At 36.8% G+C, this 23792-nt stretch overlaps 1 protein-coding gene across 1 annotated transcript in view; it reads right to left on the reverse strand.

Annotated features, from left to right (window-relative positions):
• Window positions 1–23792, reverse strand: part of NUP214 (nucleoporin 214) — a 101526-nt gene that overhangs the window by 25219 nt on the left and 52515 nt on the right. The window contains exons 24-28 of the mRNA XM_069069339.1: window positions 21232–21334; window positions 10249–10327; window positions 7478–7580; window positions 2914–3004; window positions 569–630 (exon numbers count right to left, since the gene is read on the reverse strand). Coding sequence (XP_068925440.1) covers window positions 569–630; window positions 2914–3004; window positions 7478–7580; window positions 10249–10327; window positions 21232–21334 — 438 coding nt within the window. The remainder of the gene's footprint in view (window positions 1–568; window positions 631–2913; window positions 3005–7477; window positions 7581–10248; window positions 10328–21231; window positions 21335–23792) is intronic.

The raw sequence follows: 23792 nt of genomic DNA on the forward strand, positions 1-23792 counted from the left end.
TTCACAGTTAGTGAGTAGACCTCATTCCATCCTTTTGTTATAATCTTTCACATTAAACTCAGCATTTCCTCAAATTAATTATTGGTATTAAAAAAGAAAACAAAATCACAAACTCTCCTCCAACACCTCAAGATTCCACAGAAGTCACCCATGGCTCTCAAAGTCTAGGCAAGTAGAACACAAACAATAGGAAGTCTTAGTAACTTAAGAAGACTTTGAATAAGGGTCTAGAAACAGACTATGTCCATCACTTCAGTTAAGTGTGGAGAGGCTCTGATAGGAGATTCAGTTTTTGGCCTTGGAAACTCATGATATGAGGAAGGGCTGCTATTTGTAATTTGCTATTTGGTGAACTGAGTACTAATATTTAAAGTCAGATCTTTTAGAGTGTCAAAGTACTATTATATTAATGATGGCACTGATAACAACAACTGCTTTGTTATGGGTACTTTAACAATAGAGACTTGGTAGCACATAGAGAGATACAGAACACGTAAAGAACAGAAGAAACTACTGTTTGCTTAGGAGGAAAACAAAAGCATAACCTGCATAATTCACAGAACTTTACCTTGTGAGACAGTAAAGTTAGAAGGTGGTGCTGATGTTATTGTCCCAAAATTAAAGCCAGTCCTAGAGAATGAAAGAAGGAAAAAACAGTTGAAACAACTTAATATACCTTTTTCTCCATCTAAACATTTTTTGCTAATTTAACCATCAAGTATTTGTTAAGTACTCTCAATCTATTATGTAAAAGGCTCTGGGTTCTAGGTGCTGTGAAGGATACAAAGAAATATAAGACACGGTCTCAATCTTCAAGAAGCTCACAATTTAGTAGGAAAAAACAGTAGGGGCTAGGGGGGTTCACTGGTAGATGAAATACACTGACAGCTGAGGCTGCTGAGCAAGGCTTCACAGTGTTAGCACCGGAGCTGGAATTTGAAAGCTAGGTAGGACTGGAATAGGTGGGTAGGTAGCAAGGCATTCCTGGCAAAGGAAAATGATACAAATGAAGGTGCAGAAACTGAAAACCTTATATGCACTTGGAGGAAGCAAGACCATAAGTCTGGGCTGAGTGAATGGTTCATGGAGGCCAGCAATAGGAAAGGATCATAATGGAAAAGTACGTAGAGGAGACAGGGTAAAGGACCTTTTATCATCCACTCCAGGAATATAGGACCAAAATACAATTTAAAAGCATGTTTTATTAAGATCCTGACCACAAGTGAAAGATTCTTCTGCTACCTATGTAATGTATGCAAAAATACAAGAGATAGTCGTATGTATTTGGTAGAATCCTGAGTTACAGGTTGGAAAGTTTGGTTCAGAGATAGATCTGAGTCTCTTTAATCTTCTCTTTCCTTCTTCTGCCATACTTTTTTTTCACTATAGGCAAAGTTGCCAGAGCCAAAAAGAAAATTTAGCACAAAAGAATGCTGTAAAAAAGTGGTGGAGGAAGTTAAAAATAGTGAATTCAATAGAAAGGAACAATATTCAAATCAGGTGCCTATGTGCTGTACTGAGGATTTGGATTTTCTGTATACTTTGTAACACTACTCTATTTTCACTATGAACTAGGTATGTTATATCATATTGTTAGGATAAATCCACAGAAAGAGTTGCTTTGTTCAGTCAGTAGACATTTAGTTTTTATAAATGTCTTCACTAAAGTAGTTTTATTTAGTGGAGGGAATATTAACTTGATGGTCATACAATATTTGGTTTCCCTGGATGGTTTTACTAATTTATATACCTTGGAAACCAATCTACCTTTTATCATTAGCTTCTTTGGGGGGAAAAAAAGGGAATAATGATGATTATTTGTCTTCTGATTAGAAAGCTTAACCAGTATTTGTAAAGCACTTGAATATTTTGAAAACTGTTTTCACTTTACAATTGTTCCAAATTATCTCTCTCTACAAAGTGACAAACTGAGGGTTGGTCACATACTACATTTAATATGTAATCTTCCCTATGGCTCTAATCTAAAAATCTCTCTCTCATACTTTACTCTAACAGGGTAGCTTTAGAGCCTACTCAAGAGACATACTAAAATCAGGAAAAGAGAGTTTGGTTAATATGATTTCAATCACAAAATTAAAAGCCCCCTCCCTAAAGCAAAACCTGAAACAAGAAACACAACCAAACAAAAAAGCCATTAAGAGGATTCTTAGATACAATTGAATACACAAGACCAAAATTTCTGGATGGTTTTTATATCAGTGGCATCTATCATAATCCCATCTCTGAAGGGAACTGAACACTTGAGGGGATTTCATAGGTTGCAACATGAATTCTTGCAACAATCTGTTTTAGCATTTACAGAAACCAATCTTCAGAAAAAATAAACATTCTTGTTTCAAGGGTTGGAAAAGCTCATCTTAAGTGGGATAAAAGTCAAGGAAACCAATTCTTTTTAACTAATGTGAATTTTTATAATCAGACAATCTAAAAATTTAACTGAAATAGATTCCTCCACTTGCATATAAAAACTAACGCTTCAAAATACCCCCAATTCTTTTTGTCATCTTCCCTAGGAAGCTGTAAGACCCTGGACTTACAAGCCAATTTAGCTGTCTAGCCCACCATGTAACAGTTGCTGAAATGAAGAGTAAACATACTGACAATGCAGATCAACTTAAAGATCAACTAAAGATCAACTTTAGCACAGGCTTTCCTAAAATAATTTGGAATCACCCTTGATGAAACCATATGATATTGCATATAGAAATTTAAGTTAAAATGGAGAAAATATCTGTGCTAATACATTGAACACTAACACTCACTGTCATTGTTAGAGAGGAGCTGACATTTTTCAAACTTATAAAAATGATTCCAAGTTATAAAATTTGGGGATGCCATCTATAAAGTTGATGAAAACATAACCTTGCCATAAAATTTAATTTTAATACTGACCCTGATGAAGAGAATGAAAATGGCTTGTTGAACTGTCCAGTTGGTGATGAAGTTGAAGTGACAGTTGTTTCCATCTTGGTTGCCACTGGCCCTAAAGTGACATAAACAAGCCCATTCCATGAAGTCAATTTAGGTACAACTCCTAGTCTGCTATTCTTCTCCCCTTAGCCCCCATTCCACATTACTACTTATGACTACCACTGCAGCTGCACTGTAGTTTCACATACTAAATAGCTATCAATCTATATCTATTTATCAATTCAGACATACAGATATTGTGCACGCCCCCCCCATTCACTGTGTTAGTGGACCAAGAAGTTGCAAAGTCTCAATGACTTCTGTTCAACTCTAAACTTGTTCTTGTTCTTTTAACAATACCAAGAATGATTTAAACACACACACATACACAATTTGTTTATAAATGAGATCATACTATTATTATTCAGAACAGATGATAGGGACACTCTTTTCATTAGTTTGCTCAGTGAGTTTTAAAAAGCACCTTCTTAGAGGAGGGTTTGTAAAAGGTGGCTTTTCATGAATGGAAAGAGAAAAAAAAATGAACTTTCAGAAGTATTTAAATCTTTTTTCCCCCAAGTAGAATGAGGCTTCTTTCTATAATAAAAAAGTACATGATGTTGCCATTCTGCTCTCCAGGAAAGGACAATAAAGAGTTTTATGACCACCAAAGAAAGATGGATTCCTACCTAGAAATGCACCTGAGAAGCAGATTAATAGTTGTGTAACACAGGAATGAAGAGAAATTTCCACAGATTTATCTAGTTTGTTTGGCAAATAATCTCAATTCTGAAGAATGACCAAAATAACAACAACAACAACAACAATAATGCCATCAAGAGTTGGGGCATAAAAACAGCTTTACTTAATAATATACCAATGGGAAAAGGAAGTCTTCTTATCAATTTGTGAGTTCCAAATGATTCAAGAGTCTTGCTAAAATATTTCCTTATAAAGTTTCAGGTTGAATCAAGCACAATTAGACACTACTTTCTTGTGAAATGAGATGATTCTCAATTCCCTTTTTCTTATGGGACTGGTATTTCATATTATGATACTTAGACTCTAACTCAGGTTTGGAGAAATGTTATTAGAATAAGAATATACTCCTATCCTACAAATAAGACTTTTGGAGGAAGACTTTCCAAGTAGGCTTTTTTCAAATATTTGGAAAATACTTGAGATTTTATCAAATTGGACTTCCAGGCAAAATGGCAGCCCAAATAGAGGCTCCTACATACCCTAATAAAAAATTGAAATTCACACCAGACCAAACAGTGTTTAAAAAGTCAGAAGAGAACTACAGGAAGTGACTTCTTCCACCCCAGAACTGCGCAAAGTCACTCAGAAACTTACAGACAATAGGAAAAGGGGCTATCAGCAAAGCCAACACCAGTATGGACAAAGAGGCTGCCAGTTTCCCAACTCAAATAGAGATCAGTCAGACACAAGTATAAAAGGTAATCAGATGTGTAGTGTGTAGGACTCTGAGAGCTCAGAGTTCCCTAAGAAAGCTCTAGGGTTATTGGAAACCCATAGCAGTGAACCTGGAAACCACCAGCAATGGCAGCTACTAGAGTTATGAGAAGAACAACTCCAGGTACTCAACAGCTTAAGGGTTTTTCATATTCTCTTTTATAACTCAAAAGAGAGCCCTTGAAGATCCAGAGGGATCTAACCCCAGGAGACAGAATTCAGTGTAGGACTTCAGGAGACCCAGGGCTAGAGCAAGGAAGATGAAACACACTCAAGAGAGTGGCAGAGGGTGGAACACAAAGCCAGAGACATAAGTAAACCAAAGATGACACCAATTAATATTGAAAAAATTACTGTACACCTAGAGGCCTCAAATTCCAGCCTAGAAGGAGAAAGTATCTTTATGTCAACTGTAAGAAAATAGATTTTCTACAAAGACTACATGAATACCTAAAAAAAATGAAGAGATAAAAAAGAAGGCAAATGGGTTCCCTAAAAGCTATAAAAGATCTAACAGAAATCATTACCTTCATAAGAAAGCATAAATATCAGAACAAAAATAATCAGAATATAAAAAGATTGAAAAAATTAAGACCAAAGGAAAATAAAATGAAAATATCTGTGATATATATGTATGTATAAACATATGGAAAGTAGGTGAAGGAGAAATAATTTAAGAAGCGATGAGCTATGGGGTGGCCAGGTAGCACAGCGAGTAAGAGCACTGGCTCCAGTGTCAGGATGACCTGGATCAAATCCGGGCTCAGAAACTCAGCACCACACCCAGAAACAACTGGCTGTGTAACCTTGAGCAAGTTACTTAACCCCAATTGCTTTAAAAAAAAAAATCAATGAGCTACCTGAAAACCATGATTAAAAAAAGAAAAAGCTTGGACACTATATTTCAAGGAATCATAAACAAAAAATACTTAACTCTATTCAAATCAGAGGGCAAAATGAAAACAGGAAGAATCTATCATTAATTCCTAAAAGAAACCTCCAAAATAAAAATCCCTGGGATGTTGTAATTAAAATCCAAAGCTCTCTCATGCAAAAACAACAAACAAAAAACAAACATTCAAGCATTCAGAAAGAAGGATTTCTATCACCAAGAAAGCCACAGTTAAGATTATATAAGTCGGGGCAGCCAGGTAGCACAGCAAGTAAGAGCACCGGCTCCAGTGTTGAGAACACCTGGAGATCGAATCCCGGGCTCAGACACTTAGCACCCACCCAGAAACACCTGGCTGTGTAACCTTGAACAAGTTACTTAACCCCAATTGCTTAGGGGCGGCCAGGTGGCTCAGCGAGTAAGAGCACCGGCTCCAGTGTTGGGATGACCTGGATCAAATCCGGGCTCAGATACTCAGCACCACACCCAGAAATAATAACTGGCCGTGTAACCTTGAGCAAGTTACTTAACCCCAATTGCTTTAAAAAAAAAAAAAAGATTATATAAGTCATAGTAGCTTCTATTATAAAGTACAGGAGTTCTTGGAATACAATGATCCAAAAGGCAAAAGATATAGGTAGGCTTACAAGAAAGAATAACTGGACCTGCAAAATTAAGTAAGTTTTTTACATGGGAAAAAAAAAGATATTTAATGGAATAAAAACTTCCAAAACTTCTGATTTTAAAAAAATCAGAACTAAGTAGGAACATTGAAATATAAAGAAAAGAATTAAAAGGAAATTAGAAAGGTAAATTTATTTGAGCAACTGAAAGGGGCTACATGATGATGTAGTGCTAGCATTCTAATAAGAGACAAAAAAGGGTTGAATGAACACATTTGTACATGTGCATGCACACACAGACACAGTATGGGAAAGAAATACTTCAAACTCAAAAGGGAAATAAGGAAGAATGGAGAGGTAGAGTTAAGAGAAAAGATAACTCCTTCTTGGGGAAGAGATAATTATAAGTAAATCAACCTTCCTCATCCTCAAGGGGTAATTCAATGAAAAAAGAAAAGAATTGGGATCAGGGGCAGCTAGGTGGCACAGTGGATAGAGCACCGGCCCTGGAGTCAGAAAGACCCGAGTTAAATCTGGCCTCAGACATTTGACACTTACTAGCTATGTGACACTGGGCAAGTCACTTAACTCTGACTGCCTTGAGAGAAAAAAACAAACTAGGATCTAAAGAGATGTTTGATAATTGGAGAATGGATGAAAAAGCTGTGGCATATAAATGTAATAAAGTACTTCACCGTAAAAAATGATGAAAGAGATGACTTTGAAGAATTCTGGGTAGTATAAAATGATGCTGAATGAAGTGAACAGAACCAGGAGATCAATTTACACAAAGATAAAAACATTTACTAAGAAAAATAACTTTTAAAGATTAAGAACTCTGATCAGTGGAATAATAAACCCTATCTCCAGAAGCCCTATGATTAAAAAGGTTATGTATGTCCTGACAGAGCGGTAATGCACTTAAGATTCACAAAGAGACATATTTTTGGACACAGCCTCTGGATGGGCTCCTTTTACAGGGCCATGTATGATACAAGTGATTTTTTTTTCTTCTCTCAGTTTATCTGGGGGATCAGGGTGGAGAGGTGTAGTAGTGAAAAGAGGTTAACAATACTGACGCCACTCCCTCCTCCACAAAAAGATAGCCATTGAAATGTTTTGAACAATGAACAGAAGAGGAAAGAAGGAAGCACAGAAAAACAAGATAGATTTAAAAGTAATATATGTGGAATTTGTTGTATTCTTTTTAATGAGACAAGCAATATAAATTCACAGTTTCATGTACTCTTTGTTTTCTGTTATGCATATGGAAAACTTATTTTTCGTGCTTAAGTTCAAAATAAAATAAAATTAACAAAAAAAGGGCACCTCATCAAACTGAAGACAAAATTTTAGAAAGCACATTGTTGCTGATGGTTACTTTTGGGGGAATGAAGAAGGATATATTTTTTTCACTGATGTGGTCCTTCATTTCCAGTCTCCCATGCTTGATCTCCCCAAATTATTACCAACTAACTCTATGTTAGCCATGTTAGCTGTAGGAGGTGGCCTTTCTTTTGTGTTTATTTTCACGAAAACAGAAAAGCAAACTGACCTGAGACTTTGTCACCGGTTGACAGTGGGCCAGATGTGACTATTGCTGGTATTTGTGTAGGGCCAGGTGGAGATTGAGTCTTGATGGAATTTATGAGAGATCCCTATAAGAGAACGCAAAGATGCATAAGCAAATCTGTCAGATTAAGTATATTATCACTGAAATTGCATAAGGATATACAATGATAAACACTACAATAAAAGGTATGCAAACACTTTAGAAGCTAATTTGTTTTGAATGTATTTACATAAATAAGGGAATGAAATCAGGTTGTCTCATTTACACTGTTAATACCGTCATGTAATCCCATGTATGGGGGAAACGTGGTGCAGTAGAAAGAACCTAAGATCTGGAGTCAGGGACACATGTTCAAATGCTGGCTCTGCCACACACTATTATGTGATCTTACAAATCCCCTAACATTTTAGGGCTTCTTGTTTTCTCATCTGTAAAATGAGGGGGCTCGTGAGGATGACATCTATGATTCTGTCTAACTCTAAAGTTAGGATGCTTTCTGTAGCATCAAAAATTCCATAGACCACCACAATAGTTGATTAATACTCAATGATATAAGTATTATTCATTTAGTAAGACTTTTAAATGAAATTTAATTAATCACGATGCATTAAAAATATTTGAAAAAATAACAATATATTGCATGTAATACAACTACACTGAGTCATTTAATATGAATTTGTGGGTCCCTGTAACGGTAATAGGAATTTGAAGATCTATCCTTCCCCTTAATAGGCCTAGGTGAATTTGAGGACCTTTCCTGATTTGAAAATATACTCTGCCCCCAATAGGCTGAATGTGGTCACGTGGAGCCTGTGGTGGGAAACTTGTTTTTCAGGAAGGCACAACTTTTGTTACTTTGTAGTCAAGTGGGTCCTGAGGGTTGTGATGTTCTCTGACCCTGGAGAAGGCTACATATACCTCTGAGGTGAGGTTTTGCTTTGGGGCTCACTTTGGGAAGAGTTGTATGATTTAGCTAGATGAGACTCTGGGTAGCCACTGATCACCCGGCTTTGAAAACCCAGATGTTGGTGCTTCTCTCTCTGATGACTAACTATGTATGTGATGGTCAGACAGCTAGAAGCCCTGTCTGTTGGTCTGCTGAATTGTGCTATCTTCTCTTTGTATTTTTGTCTGCTTGCAACTTCTGTTTGTATTCTCTGAAGTTCAGGGTGCTGATGTTTTCCCCTGAACTAGGTAAATGATATATGATTGATTAAAATAGGATTGTTAACCCTTTTTGAGTTGCTTTCCTTTAGAAAAGCAGATCCAAGAACCTGTGCTAGCAGCCATCCTGGGCAGGCTAGGGTGCTTGCTGCTATAGTCCCTCACTTCCCTTTAGTAATAACTCCGTGGTACTCCTAAAGATTGGGAACCACTGACCTATATAATTCTACCAATATGCTTGATTTCTACCAGTGGAACTGCAAGTAACAAAATAAGTTTCTGAAGTTTTGCCTTTGTGAACTACATATTCTATGTGACGTCACAATCTGTACCTCACTTCAAATACTTCAATCATATAAATAATTGAAAGAACTGAATGCTTCCATTAAAACCTGTTATTTTACACCTGGCCGTGTAACCTTGAGCAGGTTACTTAACCCCAATTGCTTAGGGGAGGCCAGGTGGCTCAGTGACTAAGAGCACCAGTTCCAGTGTCAGGATGACCTGGGGCTCAAATCTGGGCTCAGATACTTAGCACCACACCCAGAAAGAAATGGCCATGTAACCTTGAGCAAGTTACTTAATCCGGATTGCTTTAAAAAAATATAAAAAAATTTTTTAAGAAACCTGTTATTTTACCACTGGGGACATTCAGACCCAAGGGTCACTCCTAAGTTGTAAGGAGGCATCAGAAAAGGACTTTACTAGAGGATGCCCCTCATTGTGAGCCTTCAATGTTTACCATGAATGAGCTCTAAAAGACTGATCAACTACTCAAATTATCCTTATTTTAAATATATAAGGAACACTATAGATAAGGGAGTTCAAGCCACATGCTTGGGACCACAGAAATGAAATAAGAAAGTGTGAATTCTAAAATTCTATCTCAAACTCAAATATGTAGTCATCTTCAGAGGCTGTGATACCAGCTTCTTGTGCAAAGCTGAAGCAACATCTCACTGACTAGCTTCTGCAAATGTCTCCTTTAACTTCCTGCTATACAGCTAAACCCTTTCATTTTGTTTTTTCATCTTCCTGAAAAATGATGTCTTGGCCACATGGCACAGAGTAGTTCTTTTCAAAGGAGGGGCGAAGCAAAAGCCTGAAGCTAGACAGAGTGAATGCGCAGCCAGCTCTATCCAACTGGTATTAGATGGTAGATAATAAACAAGGCTAAAAGGTATGTAAGGGTAAATAATAAAAACAACTGCTTACAACAAAAGAAAAGAGAACTTAATTTCCTCATTTATAAAATGAGGAGGCTGAGTAGATGGCCCCTGAAGTCTTTTCAAGCTCTAAATCTATAATCCAATTCCACAACAACAGAGCACAAAGGCACTGAACCATGCACCCAGCATAACCTGAAGTAAAATACAAATCTTTGGAGACTGAAAAGTCCAGCCCTAACCAATGACAAGGCCAAACAAAAGATGTCAGTCATTGACCAAGTTAGGGCACCCATGGGGAAAGGATTACAGGGGTCCATGATTCAATTAAGCACATGAATAGTACTTAAGCATCATCACCATCAGCTGCTAAGGCAAAAATGATAAGTGATTGTGCTAAAAGAATAAAAATCAATAAAGTACCTGCTTAGGTTGATTGGCAGCCACTGTAGCAAACAAATGGAGGGAAGCTTTGGTTGTTGACGCTGGTGCTGCTGGTGACCTATTTTTTAAAAGAAGGGGTATGACCACATAAGAAAACATGATTTAAATTTTTTTTAAAGCATGTTTACTTTTTTTCTAAACAATTTAATTTATTATTTTAAAACCTTTTTAAAAAAAACTTCCCATGCCCACTGAGGTGGGCAATATATTAATTACATATGTGAAATCATGCATAACAAATTCAAGAAAAATACATTAAGTGAGAAAATCATACTTCATTTGCACTCAGTTCATCAGTTCTCTTGCTGGAGGTAGACAGCATTTTTTCATCATGAGCCCTTTGGAATTGTCTTGAGTCACTGTATTGATCATCATTACAACATTGCTCTTACTGTGAACAATGATTTCCTGGTTATTCTCACTTCACTTTGCATCAGTTCATATAGTTCTTGCCATGTTTTTAAAAAGCTACCCCCTTATTATTTCTTATACCACAATAGTATTGCATCACAATCACATGCTACAACTTGTTTAGTCATTCCTCAGTTAATAGGCAGCCCCTCAATTTCCAATTCTTTTGCCACCACAGAAAGAGCCACTTATAAACATTTTTGTATATAAAGGTCCTTTTCCTTTTCCTTTGATCTCTTTGGGATACTATCCTAGTACTGATATTGCTACATCAAAGAGTAACGCATAGTTATATAACCCTTTAAGCATAGTTCCAAATTGTTCTCCAGAATGGTTGGACCAGTTCACTACTTCACCAGCAGTTCATCAGTATACCTATTTTCCTCTTATCCTCTCTAGCATTCATCATTTCTGATATGTGTGAAGTGGTTCCTCAGAGTTATTTTAATTTACCTTTCTCTAATCAATACTGATTAAGAGCATTTTTTTTCAAATTACTATGCATAGCTTTGATTTTTTCTGAAAACTACCTGTTCATATCCTTTGACCACTGATCACCTGGGGAATGGCTCTTATGTTTAGAAATTTTACTCAGTTCTATATTCAGTATATATTTGAGAAATGAGGCCTTTACCAGAGAAATTTATTGTAAAAAGTTATTACATTGGGGCAGGCAGGTAGCACAGCAAGTAAGAGCACCGGCCCCATTGTCGGGATGACCTGCGATCGAATCCAGGCTCTGATACTTAGCACCACACCCAGAAATAATTGGCCATGTAACCTTGAGCAAGTTACTTAACCCTAACTGCTAAAAAAAAAAGTTATTATATCATTTCATTGTGTATGGTACCATTTAACAAATTGTAGTTTCCCTGATTATTTCTTTTAATTAGGTTTATTTTTGCTTTTGCTTTGAGATCATGATTGCAACCCTGCATTTTTTACTTCAGTTGAAACATATTAGATTCTGCTCTAGACCTTTATTTTAACTCTGTGTATGTCTTTCTGTTTCAGGCATGACAAGTATGTCCAACATATTGTGGGTTTCTGGTTTCTAATCCATTTTGCTATCTGCTTCCATTTTATGGGTGAGCTCATCCCATTCATATTCAGTTATGATTACTGTATATTTCCTTCCATCCTGTTTTCTTGTTTCTTACTCTCTTTTTTATCCTGTCCCTCCTCAAAAATCTGTTTTCTTTCTAATCACTGCCTCCCTAAATTTGCCCTCCTTTTATGACCCTCCCTCTCTCTTATCTCATTCCCTTTCTATTTCCCTATTGGGTAAATTACATTTCTATACACAACTGAGTGTGTATGTATGTATGTACATATGTATGTATGTATGTATATTTTTCCCTCTTTGGACCAACTCCAATTAAAGTGAGGTTTAAGCACTGCTATGTCACCCTTCCTCCCATCATTTCCCCCTCCACTGTAAAAGCTCTTCTCTGAGCACCTCTTTTATGAGAAAACTTTCCCCATTCTACCTCTCCCTTCTCCCATTTCCTGGTTCATCCCTCTTTCTCACCCCTTCATTTAAAAAATAATTATTCCAACATAATGTAAGGGTTATGGGATTTAAAGATCTTCCATGCCCCATTGGACTTGCTGACATAGCAGGAAGGGGCAGAGCAAGAGAAAGTGGAAGCCAAGCTAGAGTTCCTGGAGTGGCTAGCAGTGGTGGTGATGGCGGCGGCAGCAGCAGCAGCAAAGGCAGCAGAAGCGCGAACCCCTTTTTGAGTCAGCCAGAATTTCTGCTAAGGACTCCTGCTGAGGACTGCCAGGGGCTGGAGCTGCTGGGAGCGCGCTTCCTGGACACTGGGTGGTTGCTGTGAGTGAGGAGAGAAGGACCTTTGCCTGAGGTAGCCTGTTCTGTTTTAAAGACTTGAGAATGTAGGTGCTTTCTACTTTATCTACCTGTGCCAATTTCATAACTACTCTGATGGCTTTGACTTTCTGGTTTTGGGACTCAGTCTTTTGGTATTTTAATAAATGTTCTAGCTTATTCCCCATATAGAAAGCCTGATATATTTTTTGATTGATAATTACATCAGCATATTTGTAATTTCTGTAGGCATTGTGAATACTGCATTGCTGATACACATAACTGATCCACACCCATGCCTTTTGTCTATGTAAACTCCTTTTGACTTCCCTAAAAATGATAAAATTCTTAGTACGTGTATCATTTTCCCATATATGAATGTAAACAATTTAACTTTATCGGGCAAGTAGTGGCATATACAGAAATATAGTAAAATGGTTCTGAGAATTAGAATAAGGGGAAATAACCTGAGATTATTGCATCTGCTTTCCTGCTAAAATCACAATTTTCATTTAAGAGATTTTATATGTATATTACTCTTTCATGTTTACCTCTTTATACATCTCTTGAGTCTTATATTTGAATGTTAGTTTTTATATTTTGTTCCGGTCTTTTCATCAGGAATTCTTGAAAAGCCTCTATTCCATTGAATATTTGTCTTCCCTCCTGAAGGATTACACTTAGCTTTGCTGGATAGGTTATTCTTGGTTGTAATTCTAGCTTATTTGCCTTTTGAAATATTATATTCCAAACCCTCCAGTCCATTAATGTGGAAGGCATTATTTAAAAGCTGTTTGGAGGGGAATGTGGGGAGGGTTCATCTGAGTGGTTTTCCCTAATCTGCCATCTTGGCTCCCAATAATGTTTACTCTTAAACCACCTGTATTTGCCCAAGAAAATGGACATTAGGAGACAGGAGTTTGAGATAGGAGTTTGGGCTCTATAACTTCTATATGTAAAATCTCTTATATGAAAATTGTGATTTTAGCAGGAAGGCAGATGCAATGATCTCAGGTTATCTCCCCTTATTCTAATTCTCAGAACATTTTACTATATTTCTGTACATGCCACACTACTTGTCTGATAAGACTTTTAATCCAAACTCCAGACAGTGCCATGTACTCTTTAATGCATTCCAATCCTGAGAATTAGTACAATAGCATCTATATGGAGAAGTGTCATCTGCTGCCCTTCAAATAGCAGAAGTACCTCCCTGTGCTTAGAGGCAGATATTTCTAAAGGCCTAGGCAGGTGAAAAAAGAACTCCTGAGTTCCCCAAAGTCAGTAAGAATAAGACCTGAATCCTACTGCTCAGTTAATATAATAATAGGTATTTCCAAATACATCAAATCTTTTGATTTTGACAACTATCATTATAGAATAGAAAGCATACACAACACTTACAGGTAGAATCCTCATCACATCTGGTTAACAAAGTACATCAAAGTTTCACTCAGATGATCTAGACATTGTATATACAGGGTTGCCAATTCAACAGTCACTTGGAGTTAATTTACCAGCAACAGAACCAATTTATCGGCTAATTCAAAATCACAGGCAAAATTTCCACTTTTGGTTCCCAGGGACAGTAATTTCAATCAACTTACCTACTCAAGGCCCTGAACCAGATACTGTGATGATTGATGGGTATGACTGCAAAGGCTAGGTGATCTAGCTTCATTTTTCATAACTCTTTCTAGCTTTAAGGCAAGGAAGATTACTATTTTTCCCCTCAAAAATAAATTAGAGGAGGTAAAATGACAAGTATTATCTGACATTTTGATAAGACAAATCACAAACAATTTTTTGTAGGCAAACTTTGGCTTCTTTTTGTTGTTTTGCAGAAATCTTATTAGTTCTCCTTTCTTAGGTGATCACAGAAAAAAAAATCCTTTACTTTCAAGTGATGCTGGACCCACTACTGTCCTTTGGAGGGAAAAAGCTTATGGCCCTTCAAGGATGATTCTGCCTTCAAGATGCAAAGTTCCTTCCCCTACACTGAATGATGCATCAATGTACAAAACAGAGAGAAAAGGAATATGTGAGTATGAATCCTGGAGCACAAGAAGCACCTGTGCAGACAAAGAAAATAACTTATAGAAATGGTTTGGCCTCACAGGAATCACAGGACAAATAAAGATCTTCCCCCTTAATTCTTTCTAAATGACAAGAAGACAAAGTAAGAGTAACAAAAGAAGCAGCTCAAGTACCCAATTTCTAGAAATTCACTGTCATCCCAAACAGTTTTAACCTGAAACCATGTACAAATAGGACAAAGCATAATTATTGTTCTATTTATTTGCTCTAATGCCACATTCTATCTCTGAGGTACTCAATCTCAAAAGTATCTAAGACTAGGAAGAAGTATACTCTAACCTATTAAAACCCCAAGTGTGACAACTCAGCAGGGAAACGCACTAGCTATTTGGACACAAACTGGATGACAAAATTCGACCTGAGAAAACAGATTTCTTTCATAGCAAAGATCATAGTATTTCCAATAAAGATGCCCCAAAGCATGTAAGACCAAGAATCAAGAAACAGAAATCAATAGCTAAAATTGTCCAGAGGTTTCAGTTTTACCATCTAAAATGAAAGGGCTGGAATAAATGAGGTTTCATAAACTGGGATCTGTGAATTTTTTTAGAAAAATGTTTTTGATAATTACAATAGTATAACTGATTTTCTTTATAATCTAATATATTTTATTTTACTAATTTAAGAATGAATTTAACAAAAGGGTTCCATAGGTTTCACCAGACTGCCATAGGAGTCCATGGACACAAAAAAGTTGGCTTATCTCCCTACTTTATGCCTTTCTACTGTTTGTCCCTTCTTTCTAGAATGTTGTCTCCCCTCATTTCTGCATGTGTCTCCCTCATTAGAATGTGGGCCCTTTCAGGGCAGAGATTATATCTTTTCCTTTCTTTGTAGCCCCAGAGTTGATCCCAGGATCCACCACAAAGTGTTTAATAGATGCTTGCTGACTGACTGAATACAGTTCCAGTCCAACACCAAAGGTTCATATGGACTGAAAAGTTCAACATCTTTTATTTCTTTTGTTCGTAACTGCTCTTGCCTTTCTTCATACCCCCAATACTTATTAACATAGTGACAGCACCTAGTAAGGGCTTAATAAATGTTGGTTGAATGAATTATGTTAAAAATGTAAAAGGCTGAGTTTAAGACAAACCACTTTGGAAATAGTAAAAACTTGAAAACCTCCGGGGGAAACTTTGATGTGCTTCACTAACCAGACGTTGATGAGGATTCTACCTGCAAGTGTTGTGTATGCCTTCTATTCTATAATGATAATTGTCAAAATCAGAAGATTTGATGTATTTGGAAATATCTATTATTATATTAACTGAGCAGTAGGATTCAGGTCTTATTCTTACTGACTTTGGGGAACTCAGGATTTCTTTATTCACCTGCCTAGGCCTTTAGAAATAGCTGCCTCTACATTTTATACAGGCAATATAATTTGTTAAAAATTGAAGGATATATTGATTCAATGTATTTTCTTTGAGGTGTTACTTAATTAAAATATTACCTTGTTAAATAGACAATCTTCAAATACTGTGATTACACACAAGATGAAAACTGTCTTGATACAAGTGCTTATACATAATGACTAAGGGTTTGGTCTAACAATTTTAAAGTATAGGGTGAAGACAGGAGAACTTACGTGTTAACTCAGGAGGAGAAAAGAGAATGCAGAAAATAAAAGATTCAATTCAGTCTTCATATGCTGCTTCTTAGAAACATTGAGGTGATATATACACAGTCTACTGATTATGGATCCCTCTGCATTAATAAAGTTAAGTATTCAGGAGACTATTTAAAAATATGAGATCTTTGTTAAATTAACTGCAGTTCCTACAAGTATTTTTTCTCTCTGTACTCTATATGCCAAATGATTTTTAAACAATATAAATCACCTATGTTATCATGAGTAAATAAATCTATATTATGGGTTAATTGGAGGACAGAAACAAGATGCAAGTTAACAGTCTGTCCTATTAATAAATTGTCTCTTAAGTGTACATTATAAAGTTTTTTTTTAGGGTGGTGAGTCAAAGATATACTTTTATTTTAATGACTTTAAATTACCACATAATAAAGCACCAGGTCTAATGGAATGTCTGATACTTTGGTAGATGTCCTTTATCCAGTGAGGAGAGATGCATTTCTTCATTTAAGTATCAACGTCCCAGGAGCGTAGCAAGTTGCTTTGGTAGCCAGCTTGGCATACATTTCCTTAATCAAAGTATTGGACTGTGACCAACAATATTTTTTTTCCCAAAGAAGGTTCTAATTAGCCACTTCAGATTCAATATCAAAGAAGAAATTCTAATAGTAGCAAGGGAAAACAAGGCAACTGCCACATAAACTCCCTGGGTACAAAGCATATGAAAGCTTTCAATCTGAACTAGAGGAACTTCATTGCTCTGGATAACAGAAAAATTCACTTTGGTTTTTTTTGGAAATTGAGAAATAAAGGAAGGACCTAGTTTGAATCCCGACCCAGCAGAGTTTGATGTCCAATATCACCCCCAAACCCTTTTGTAAGTGTATTTACTCACAACATGTTGTATGCACAACCCTGGACAAATCATTTTACTTCTATGGACCTGTTTCCTTATTTGTAAAAGGAAGAGATGAAAAGAGATCACAGACTCAAAGAAATGGAAAAGACATCAGAGGCCATTTAGTCCAGCTCACATCTGAAGAAGGTGGTCCTCCAGATTCTACCTCTAGCAAGAAGGAATATATTCCACTTCTGGTAAGTTCTACATCTTAGTATGTTTTTCCACCTATTGCTTTTATGTTACTTCCAAACTAACTAACTAACTGCCTACGATTTAATGAATTGAAGACAGTAATATTTTTCCACAAAGGAATCACAAAAATTTTCTTCCCCAAATCTGTAGGCAAATTCACATTACATAAAATCCCTTTACTTAAGAGGTATGTGAAATAGTCCACTTATGTAAAGCAAGAACTGTCTGTAGTAAGATCTGTGCTTAAGGAAAATCACTCTGGCAGCAGTATGTAGGCTGGACTGGAGTGGGGAGAGACTTTAGGGAAATCAATTAGGAGACCACTAGGACAATCCAGGAAAGAAGTGATGAGGGCCTGTACTAAGATGGGAACTGCTAAGTAAAGAAAATGAGCTGGATGTGAGATTTCATCTATAGCAAGATTTGGCAAATGACTGGATATTGGGGAGAAAGAGGGTCAGAAGTCCAGGAAAATGCTGAGATTATGAACCTGGGACACTAGGAGGAAGGTAGTCCAAACTTCACTATATCTGCCAAAGGCATCAGGACTTAATTATCTTGTATTACCTCCAGGACGTGGCACAGTATAATGCACACAGTATATATAGTTAGCAAGATACTTTACATATGCAAATTCATTTGTTCCTTACAACAACCCTGTGAGGCTTCCATTTTCCAGATGAGAAAAATGAGACATGGAAAAGTAAAGCAATTTACTCAGGATCACACAACTAGCAAGAGTCTGAATCAGTCAAGAATCTGAACTTAGGTCTTCCTGACTCCAAGTCCTGCATTATATCTACGACAACATCTAACTGCCATACAGGACCTTAAATTAATCGACTAATTAATAAATATTTATTAATCACCTACTATGTGCCAGGAACTAAGTGCTAAATGCTGAGGATATAAAAATTAGAAAGATAGTCCCTGCCCTCAAGGGCCTAATCTACTGGGGAGAGAACATGCAAATATATATAGGATAAATAGGAAATAATGAACAAAAAGGGAAAACACTGGAATTAAAAGGAGTTGGGAAAGGCAAGAAAGACTTCCTGTAGAAGATAGGATTTTAGTTGGAACTTAAAGGAAGCCAGGGAAATCAGTAAATGGAGATGAGGGACAGTATTCTATGCATGGAGAAGAGCTAGAGAAAATACTTGGAGCCAAGAGATAGAATGTTCCATTCACGAAACAGCCAGGAGGCCAATGTCACTGGATCAAAGAGCATACAGTAGGGAGGAAGGAGTAAGAAATTAATGTAGATCAAGTAAAATCTCACACATTAGGTTTCTTTGGAGTCAAATGCAGTACCAGAGACCTTTTCTTAGGACAGAGGAATAGATACCAAGTATGATGGAAAAATACCAAAGTACAATGTAAAAAAGAGTGGTCATGGAGTCAGAGGACCTGTTTTCAAGGCTTTTCTCTGATACTCATGTGTGATTTCAGTTAAGTCATTTATGAGGGATAGAATGTGAGACAGTATGGCATAGTAGAACACATGTTAGACCCGGAAGTCAGAAAAACTTGGGTTCAAATCCTTCCTCAGACACTTAGTAGATGTGTCTCCCTGGTAAATCACTTAAGCTCTCTAAAGCTCAGCTTCCTTGGCTGTAAAAAAAGATTGCCTCTGCGACTTTTTCCAGCTCTAAATATGATACTGTGACCTCTCCAAGCTTTGTTTTCTCATCTGCAAAATGGGAAATAATAATCTTTGTACAAGTGACCTCACAAGGTTATTGTGGTGAAAGAAATGTTTCATAAAACCCAAGTATTATATGAGTTGTTGCTATTATTATTCCCAAAGGATGCATTTTTTATTGATCTATGATTTTCAGGACAGAATAGTAGAGTCTGAATTGTTTCTCCACCAAACCCTTTATGAATTAATCGATTTATCTACTCACTTGAGGAAAAGTGATCTTGACAACGGGTAAATTGAAATCACTCCAATATGTGCCTCTCAAGAGCATGTTCAACAGATGTGAGCAACAGCAATTGCAGACAGGAGGGGTTGTTCACTCCTTAACATAATACTTTGACTTAAAGAATATTATATAATTCCTAGTTATGCTAGAAGGGATGTTTCCTAGACTTAATCACTATCAATGAATTTAAATTTAATGTTAAAATAATTTATTAACAATATTATTATATTTTATTATAATGTATTATATGTAATATATTATATATAATTAATAGAATAATATTAAAATAAATTTAATTTAATTAATTTAAAAATCAATGAAATTAAATTTAAATTAATCACTATCAAAGAAATTAAAGGAATCATTAGGAAATATTTTGCCCAATTATATGCAAATAAATCTGACAATCTAAGTGAAGTGGATGAATATTTACAAAAATATAAATTACCTAGATTAACAGACCAGGAAATAAGAGTGCCTAAATAACCTCATTTTAGGAAAAGAAATTGAACAAGCCATTAATAAACTCCCCAGGAAAAAATTCATAGGGCCAGATGGTTTCATGAGTGAATTTCACCAAACATTTAAAGAACAACTAATTCCAATACTTTATAATCTATTTGGAAAAATAGGCAAAGGGGTCCTACCAAATTCCTTTTATGACACAAATATGGTGCTGATACCTAAACCAGGAAGAGCTAAAACAGAGAAAGAAAATTATAGACCAATTTCCCTAATGAATATCAATGCAAAAATTTTGAACAAAATACTAGCAAGGTGCTTATATCAATACATCACAATAATTATACATTATGACCAGGTAGGATTCATAACAAGAATGCAGGCTTGGTTCAGCATCAGGAAAACTATCAATTTACTGACCATATGAATAACAAAACCAACAGAAATCATAGATTATCTCAACAGATGCTGAAAAAGTTTTTGACAAAATATAGCACCCATTCCTATTAAAAATACTAGAGAGCATAAGAAATACAGGATTTAGGGCGGCTAGGTGGTGCAGTGAATAGAGCACTGGCCCTGGAGTCAGGAGGACCTGAGTTCAAATCTGGTTGCAGATAGTTAACACAATTACTAGCTGTGTGACTTTGGGCAAGTCACTTAACCCCAATTGCCCTTCAAAAAGCAAAAAAAAAAAAAAGAAGAAGAAGAAATACAGGATTAAAAGAGCAGCTGGAAGACTCAAAAATGACATGGTTTTTTTGTTGTTGTTTTTTAGAAAGTACCTTATTCTCCCTTCTCAAAAAAGCAGAGAACCTCGAATACAAACAACTATAGAAAGGAATTGAGGGCAAGCAGGGACTGTTATTAACATCATCTCTAAGACTGGTATTCACCAGAATCAACAGTCTGCATTACTGGAGTCTATTTTCTGAAACCTATCAGTTAAGAATCCAAATGATGACTTGCAATTTACATAGCCTTTGGCATGGTCTATGACAAAATGAGTATATGACTAAGGGACAAAATTAAAAGAATAAGTCTAATCTAAGAAACCTTTTTCTTTTGCCTAAACACTCTTAAGCAGCTATTCTTGAAGAGTCTTCAGAAGAAAAGATGCAGAACTCTTGAGAACACAACGTGAGCACATGCGCAGGCAGGCACACACACACACAGACACAGAGTTGACACGATTATATTATTGTCCTCAAGAAAAGTCAAATGTTTCTGCAGAGAAGTGCTGTATAAAGCACCAGTACTGTACTCTACTGGCAGCTAATCCTTATTACAGAATTAGTTGTTAGTTTAATAATATAAGACTTTAGGGGCAGCTAGGTGGCGCAGTGAGTAAAGTGCCGACCCCAGAGTCAGGAGGACCCAAGTTCGGTTCCGGCCTCAGACACTTAACACCCACACACACACAAAAATAGCTGTGTAACCTTGGGCAAGTTACTTAACCCCAATTGCCCTCCAAAAGGCAAAAAATAAAAAATAAAATAATATAAGACTTTAAAGAAATGGTGAGGTAAGGGAAGTAACTACATACCCTAATGCTGCAGTGGGAATCGGGGAACTGTTTGTCAATTCCTGCACATTGACTACTTGAGGGACATTCTTCAGAGTTGATTCCGTCAAGGAGGTGTTCACAGCTATTAAATAAACAAGCACATATTAATTCCATTAATCAATCAAACCTTCTATCATATATAAATTAGTAACCAGAATAGTAATTTCTTAATTGGCTATTTATGATATAAAAGAAACCAGTTCTAGGCAGTACTTGGGACAAGGAAATGAAGATGTAGAGTCATTATTGAGGGAAGACCTGTCTGGCCTAACTTATTGGCACAAGATTGCTATTCTGCTTATATTCAACTAATACTGAAAGAAAACTTCAAAGAATCCTAGAATCAAAAGGCTTAAGAGGGTGGATAGTGAACTCATCTGGGAACTGATGAAGAACTGACCTCCACTTCCACTCCCAGACAGGTATAATCTTAAGCCTCTTAGAATCATAGGGCTGAAAGAAGCTTGAGATGTCATCTAGGCCATGACTCTGCCTCTTTCACCTTTTTAGATGTCTTAATTGGAATTTTAATATTTCTATTTCCCTTGGAAGTTTTAGGACTCCTTAGCTAGGAGATAAAGTGGTACAGGGAAAAGAAGACTGTACTCGATCCATCAATTCATCAGCAATCATTTATTAAGGGCCTGCTTTGTGCCAGGTACTGTGTGCTAGGTGTTGGGGATATAAAAAAAGATCATTCAAGAGAAGTCTCCATATGCATATGCAAATATATAACAAATGGAAATATATTATTCCTCCTTTCCCTTTCTGTCCCCCAACAAAGAGGTGAATGAAAACTTTTTAGTCTCCCTAGGAGTTCAATGAGGCTGGGCCATTACTTTGGGGAGAGGGAAGCAGCTTTACCTGTACAACGACTTCAGACAAATTCAAATAAAAGTACATGTGTTCACCCAAGCCCCCAAACAACCTAAGTACATATAGAATAACTGCAAGGTAATTACATATAAAGTAGTTAGGGAGGGCTCTCCATTACACTGAAACCAACAAGACTGGAGGAAGCAGGGTAGTGCTAAGAACTTTGGACTTGCTGTCAGGATATCTGGGTTCAAATCCTGCCTCTGACAGTTCCAGATTGTGTGATCATAGACAAATCACTCAACTTCTCACAGCCTCAATTTCCTCCTCTATAAAGTACAAATAATACCTGTAGCATATTTTGATCTTACAAAGTCAAGTAAAATACTTTACGTAAAACACTTTTCAAACCCTGGATTGCTACATAAACTAATGGTTCCCTTATTACCTCTAGGATCACATATAAACTCCCATGTCTGGCATTTAAAGCTCTTCACAAGCTGACCCCTTCCTTTCTTTCCAGCCTTCTAACATAGATTTTCCTCCACACACTCCATGGTCTGAACACAAGAGCCTCTTCGTCCTTTCTCACACATGAGGCTCTATACCCCACTGCTCCCCTGCATAGGTAAGTCCTGCCTCTCAGAATTCTTGGCTGCCTTCAGCTCAAGTGCCCTGTCTGCTAAGAAGCCTTATTCAATATTTATCTTGTATATACCAGTTTATATAAAAATGCTGTCTATGCCATTAAAGGGAAGAGAACAAGCATTTATAGGGCATCTACCACATGCCACATAAAGTGCTAGGTGTTTTACAAATACTGTGTCATTTGATCTTTACAGCAACCCTAGAAAGTAGGTGCTATTATTATTCCCATTTTACAGCTGAGGGAACTGAGGCAGACAGATGTTAAGTGATTTGTACAGCTAGTCTCTGCGGGTGGATTTGAACTTAGGTCCTCCTGATTTTAGGCCCACTGTGCCACCAGCCACCTCTAAAAATGTAAGCTTTTTGGGATAATCAGAAGCAAGCACTTTTGGGGAGGGACAGGTCAAGGGAGAGAATGGAATAAATGAAGGGTAGGACAGGACAGAGGGAAATGGGGTTAGTCTTTTGCAACATGGCTGTTATGGAAGTGTTTTGCATGGCTACACATGTATGACCTATATTGAATTGCTTGCTTTCTCAATGAGGGTGGATGGGGAGGGAGGAAAGGAGAGAATGTGGAACTCAAAACTTTAAAAATAAATGTTAAATATTGGTTTTGCATGCAACTGGGAAATAAGATGTACAAGCAATGGGGTACAGAAATCTATCTTGCCTTACAGGAAAATATAGGGGAGGGGGGAAAGAGAAGGGGGAGGATAGAAGGGAGGACAGATTGGGGGAAAGGATGGTTGGGGTACATGCTGTCCTAGGGTAGGAGGAGGGGAGAGATGGGGAGAAAATCTGGAATTCAAAATCTTGTGGAAGTGAATGTTGAAAACTGAAAATAAATAAATTATGTGTGTGTATGTGTATGTGTATGTGTGTGTATGTGTATGTGTGTGTATGTGTATGTGTGTATGTGTATGTGCATGTGTATGTGTGTGTATGTGTATGTGTGTGTATGTGTGTATGTGTATGTGTGTGTATGTGTGTATGTGTGTGTATGATGTGTGTGTATGTGTATGTGTGTGTATGTGTATGTGTGTGTATGTGTATATGTATGTGTATGTGTGTGT

The sequence above is a fragment of the Petaurus breviceps genome, unplaced genomic scaffold (assembly GCF_028583685.1).
Source record: "Petaurus breviceps papuanus isolate PSGF00001 unplaced genomic scaffold, PetGlider_PUasm1.0 90779, whole genome shotgun sequence".
Taxonomy (NCBI): Eukaryota; Metazoa; Chordata; class Mammalia; order Diprotodontia; family Petauridae; genus Petaurus; species Petaurus breviceps.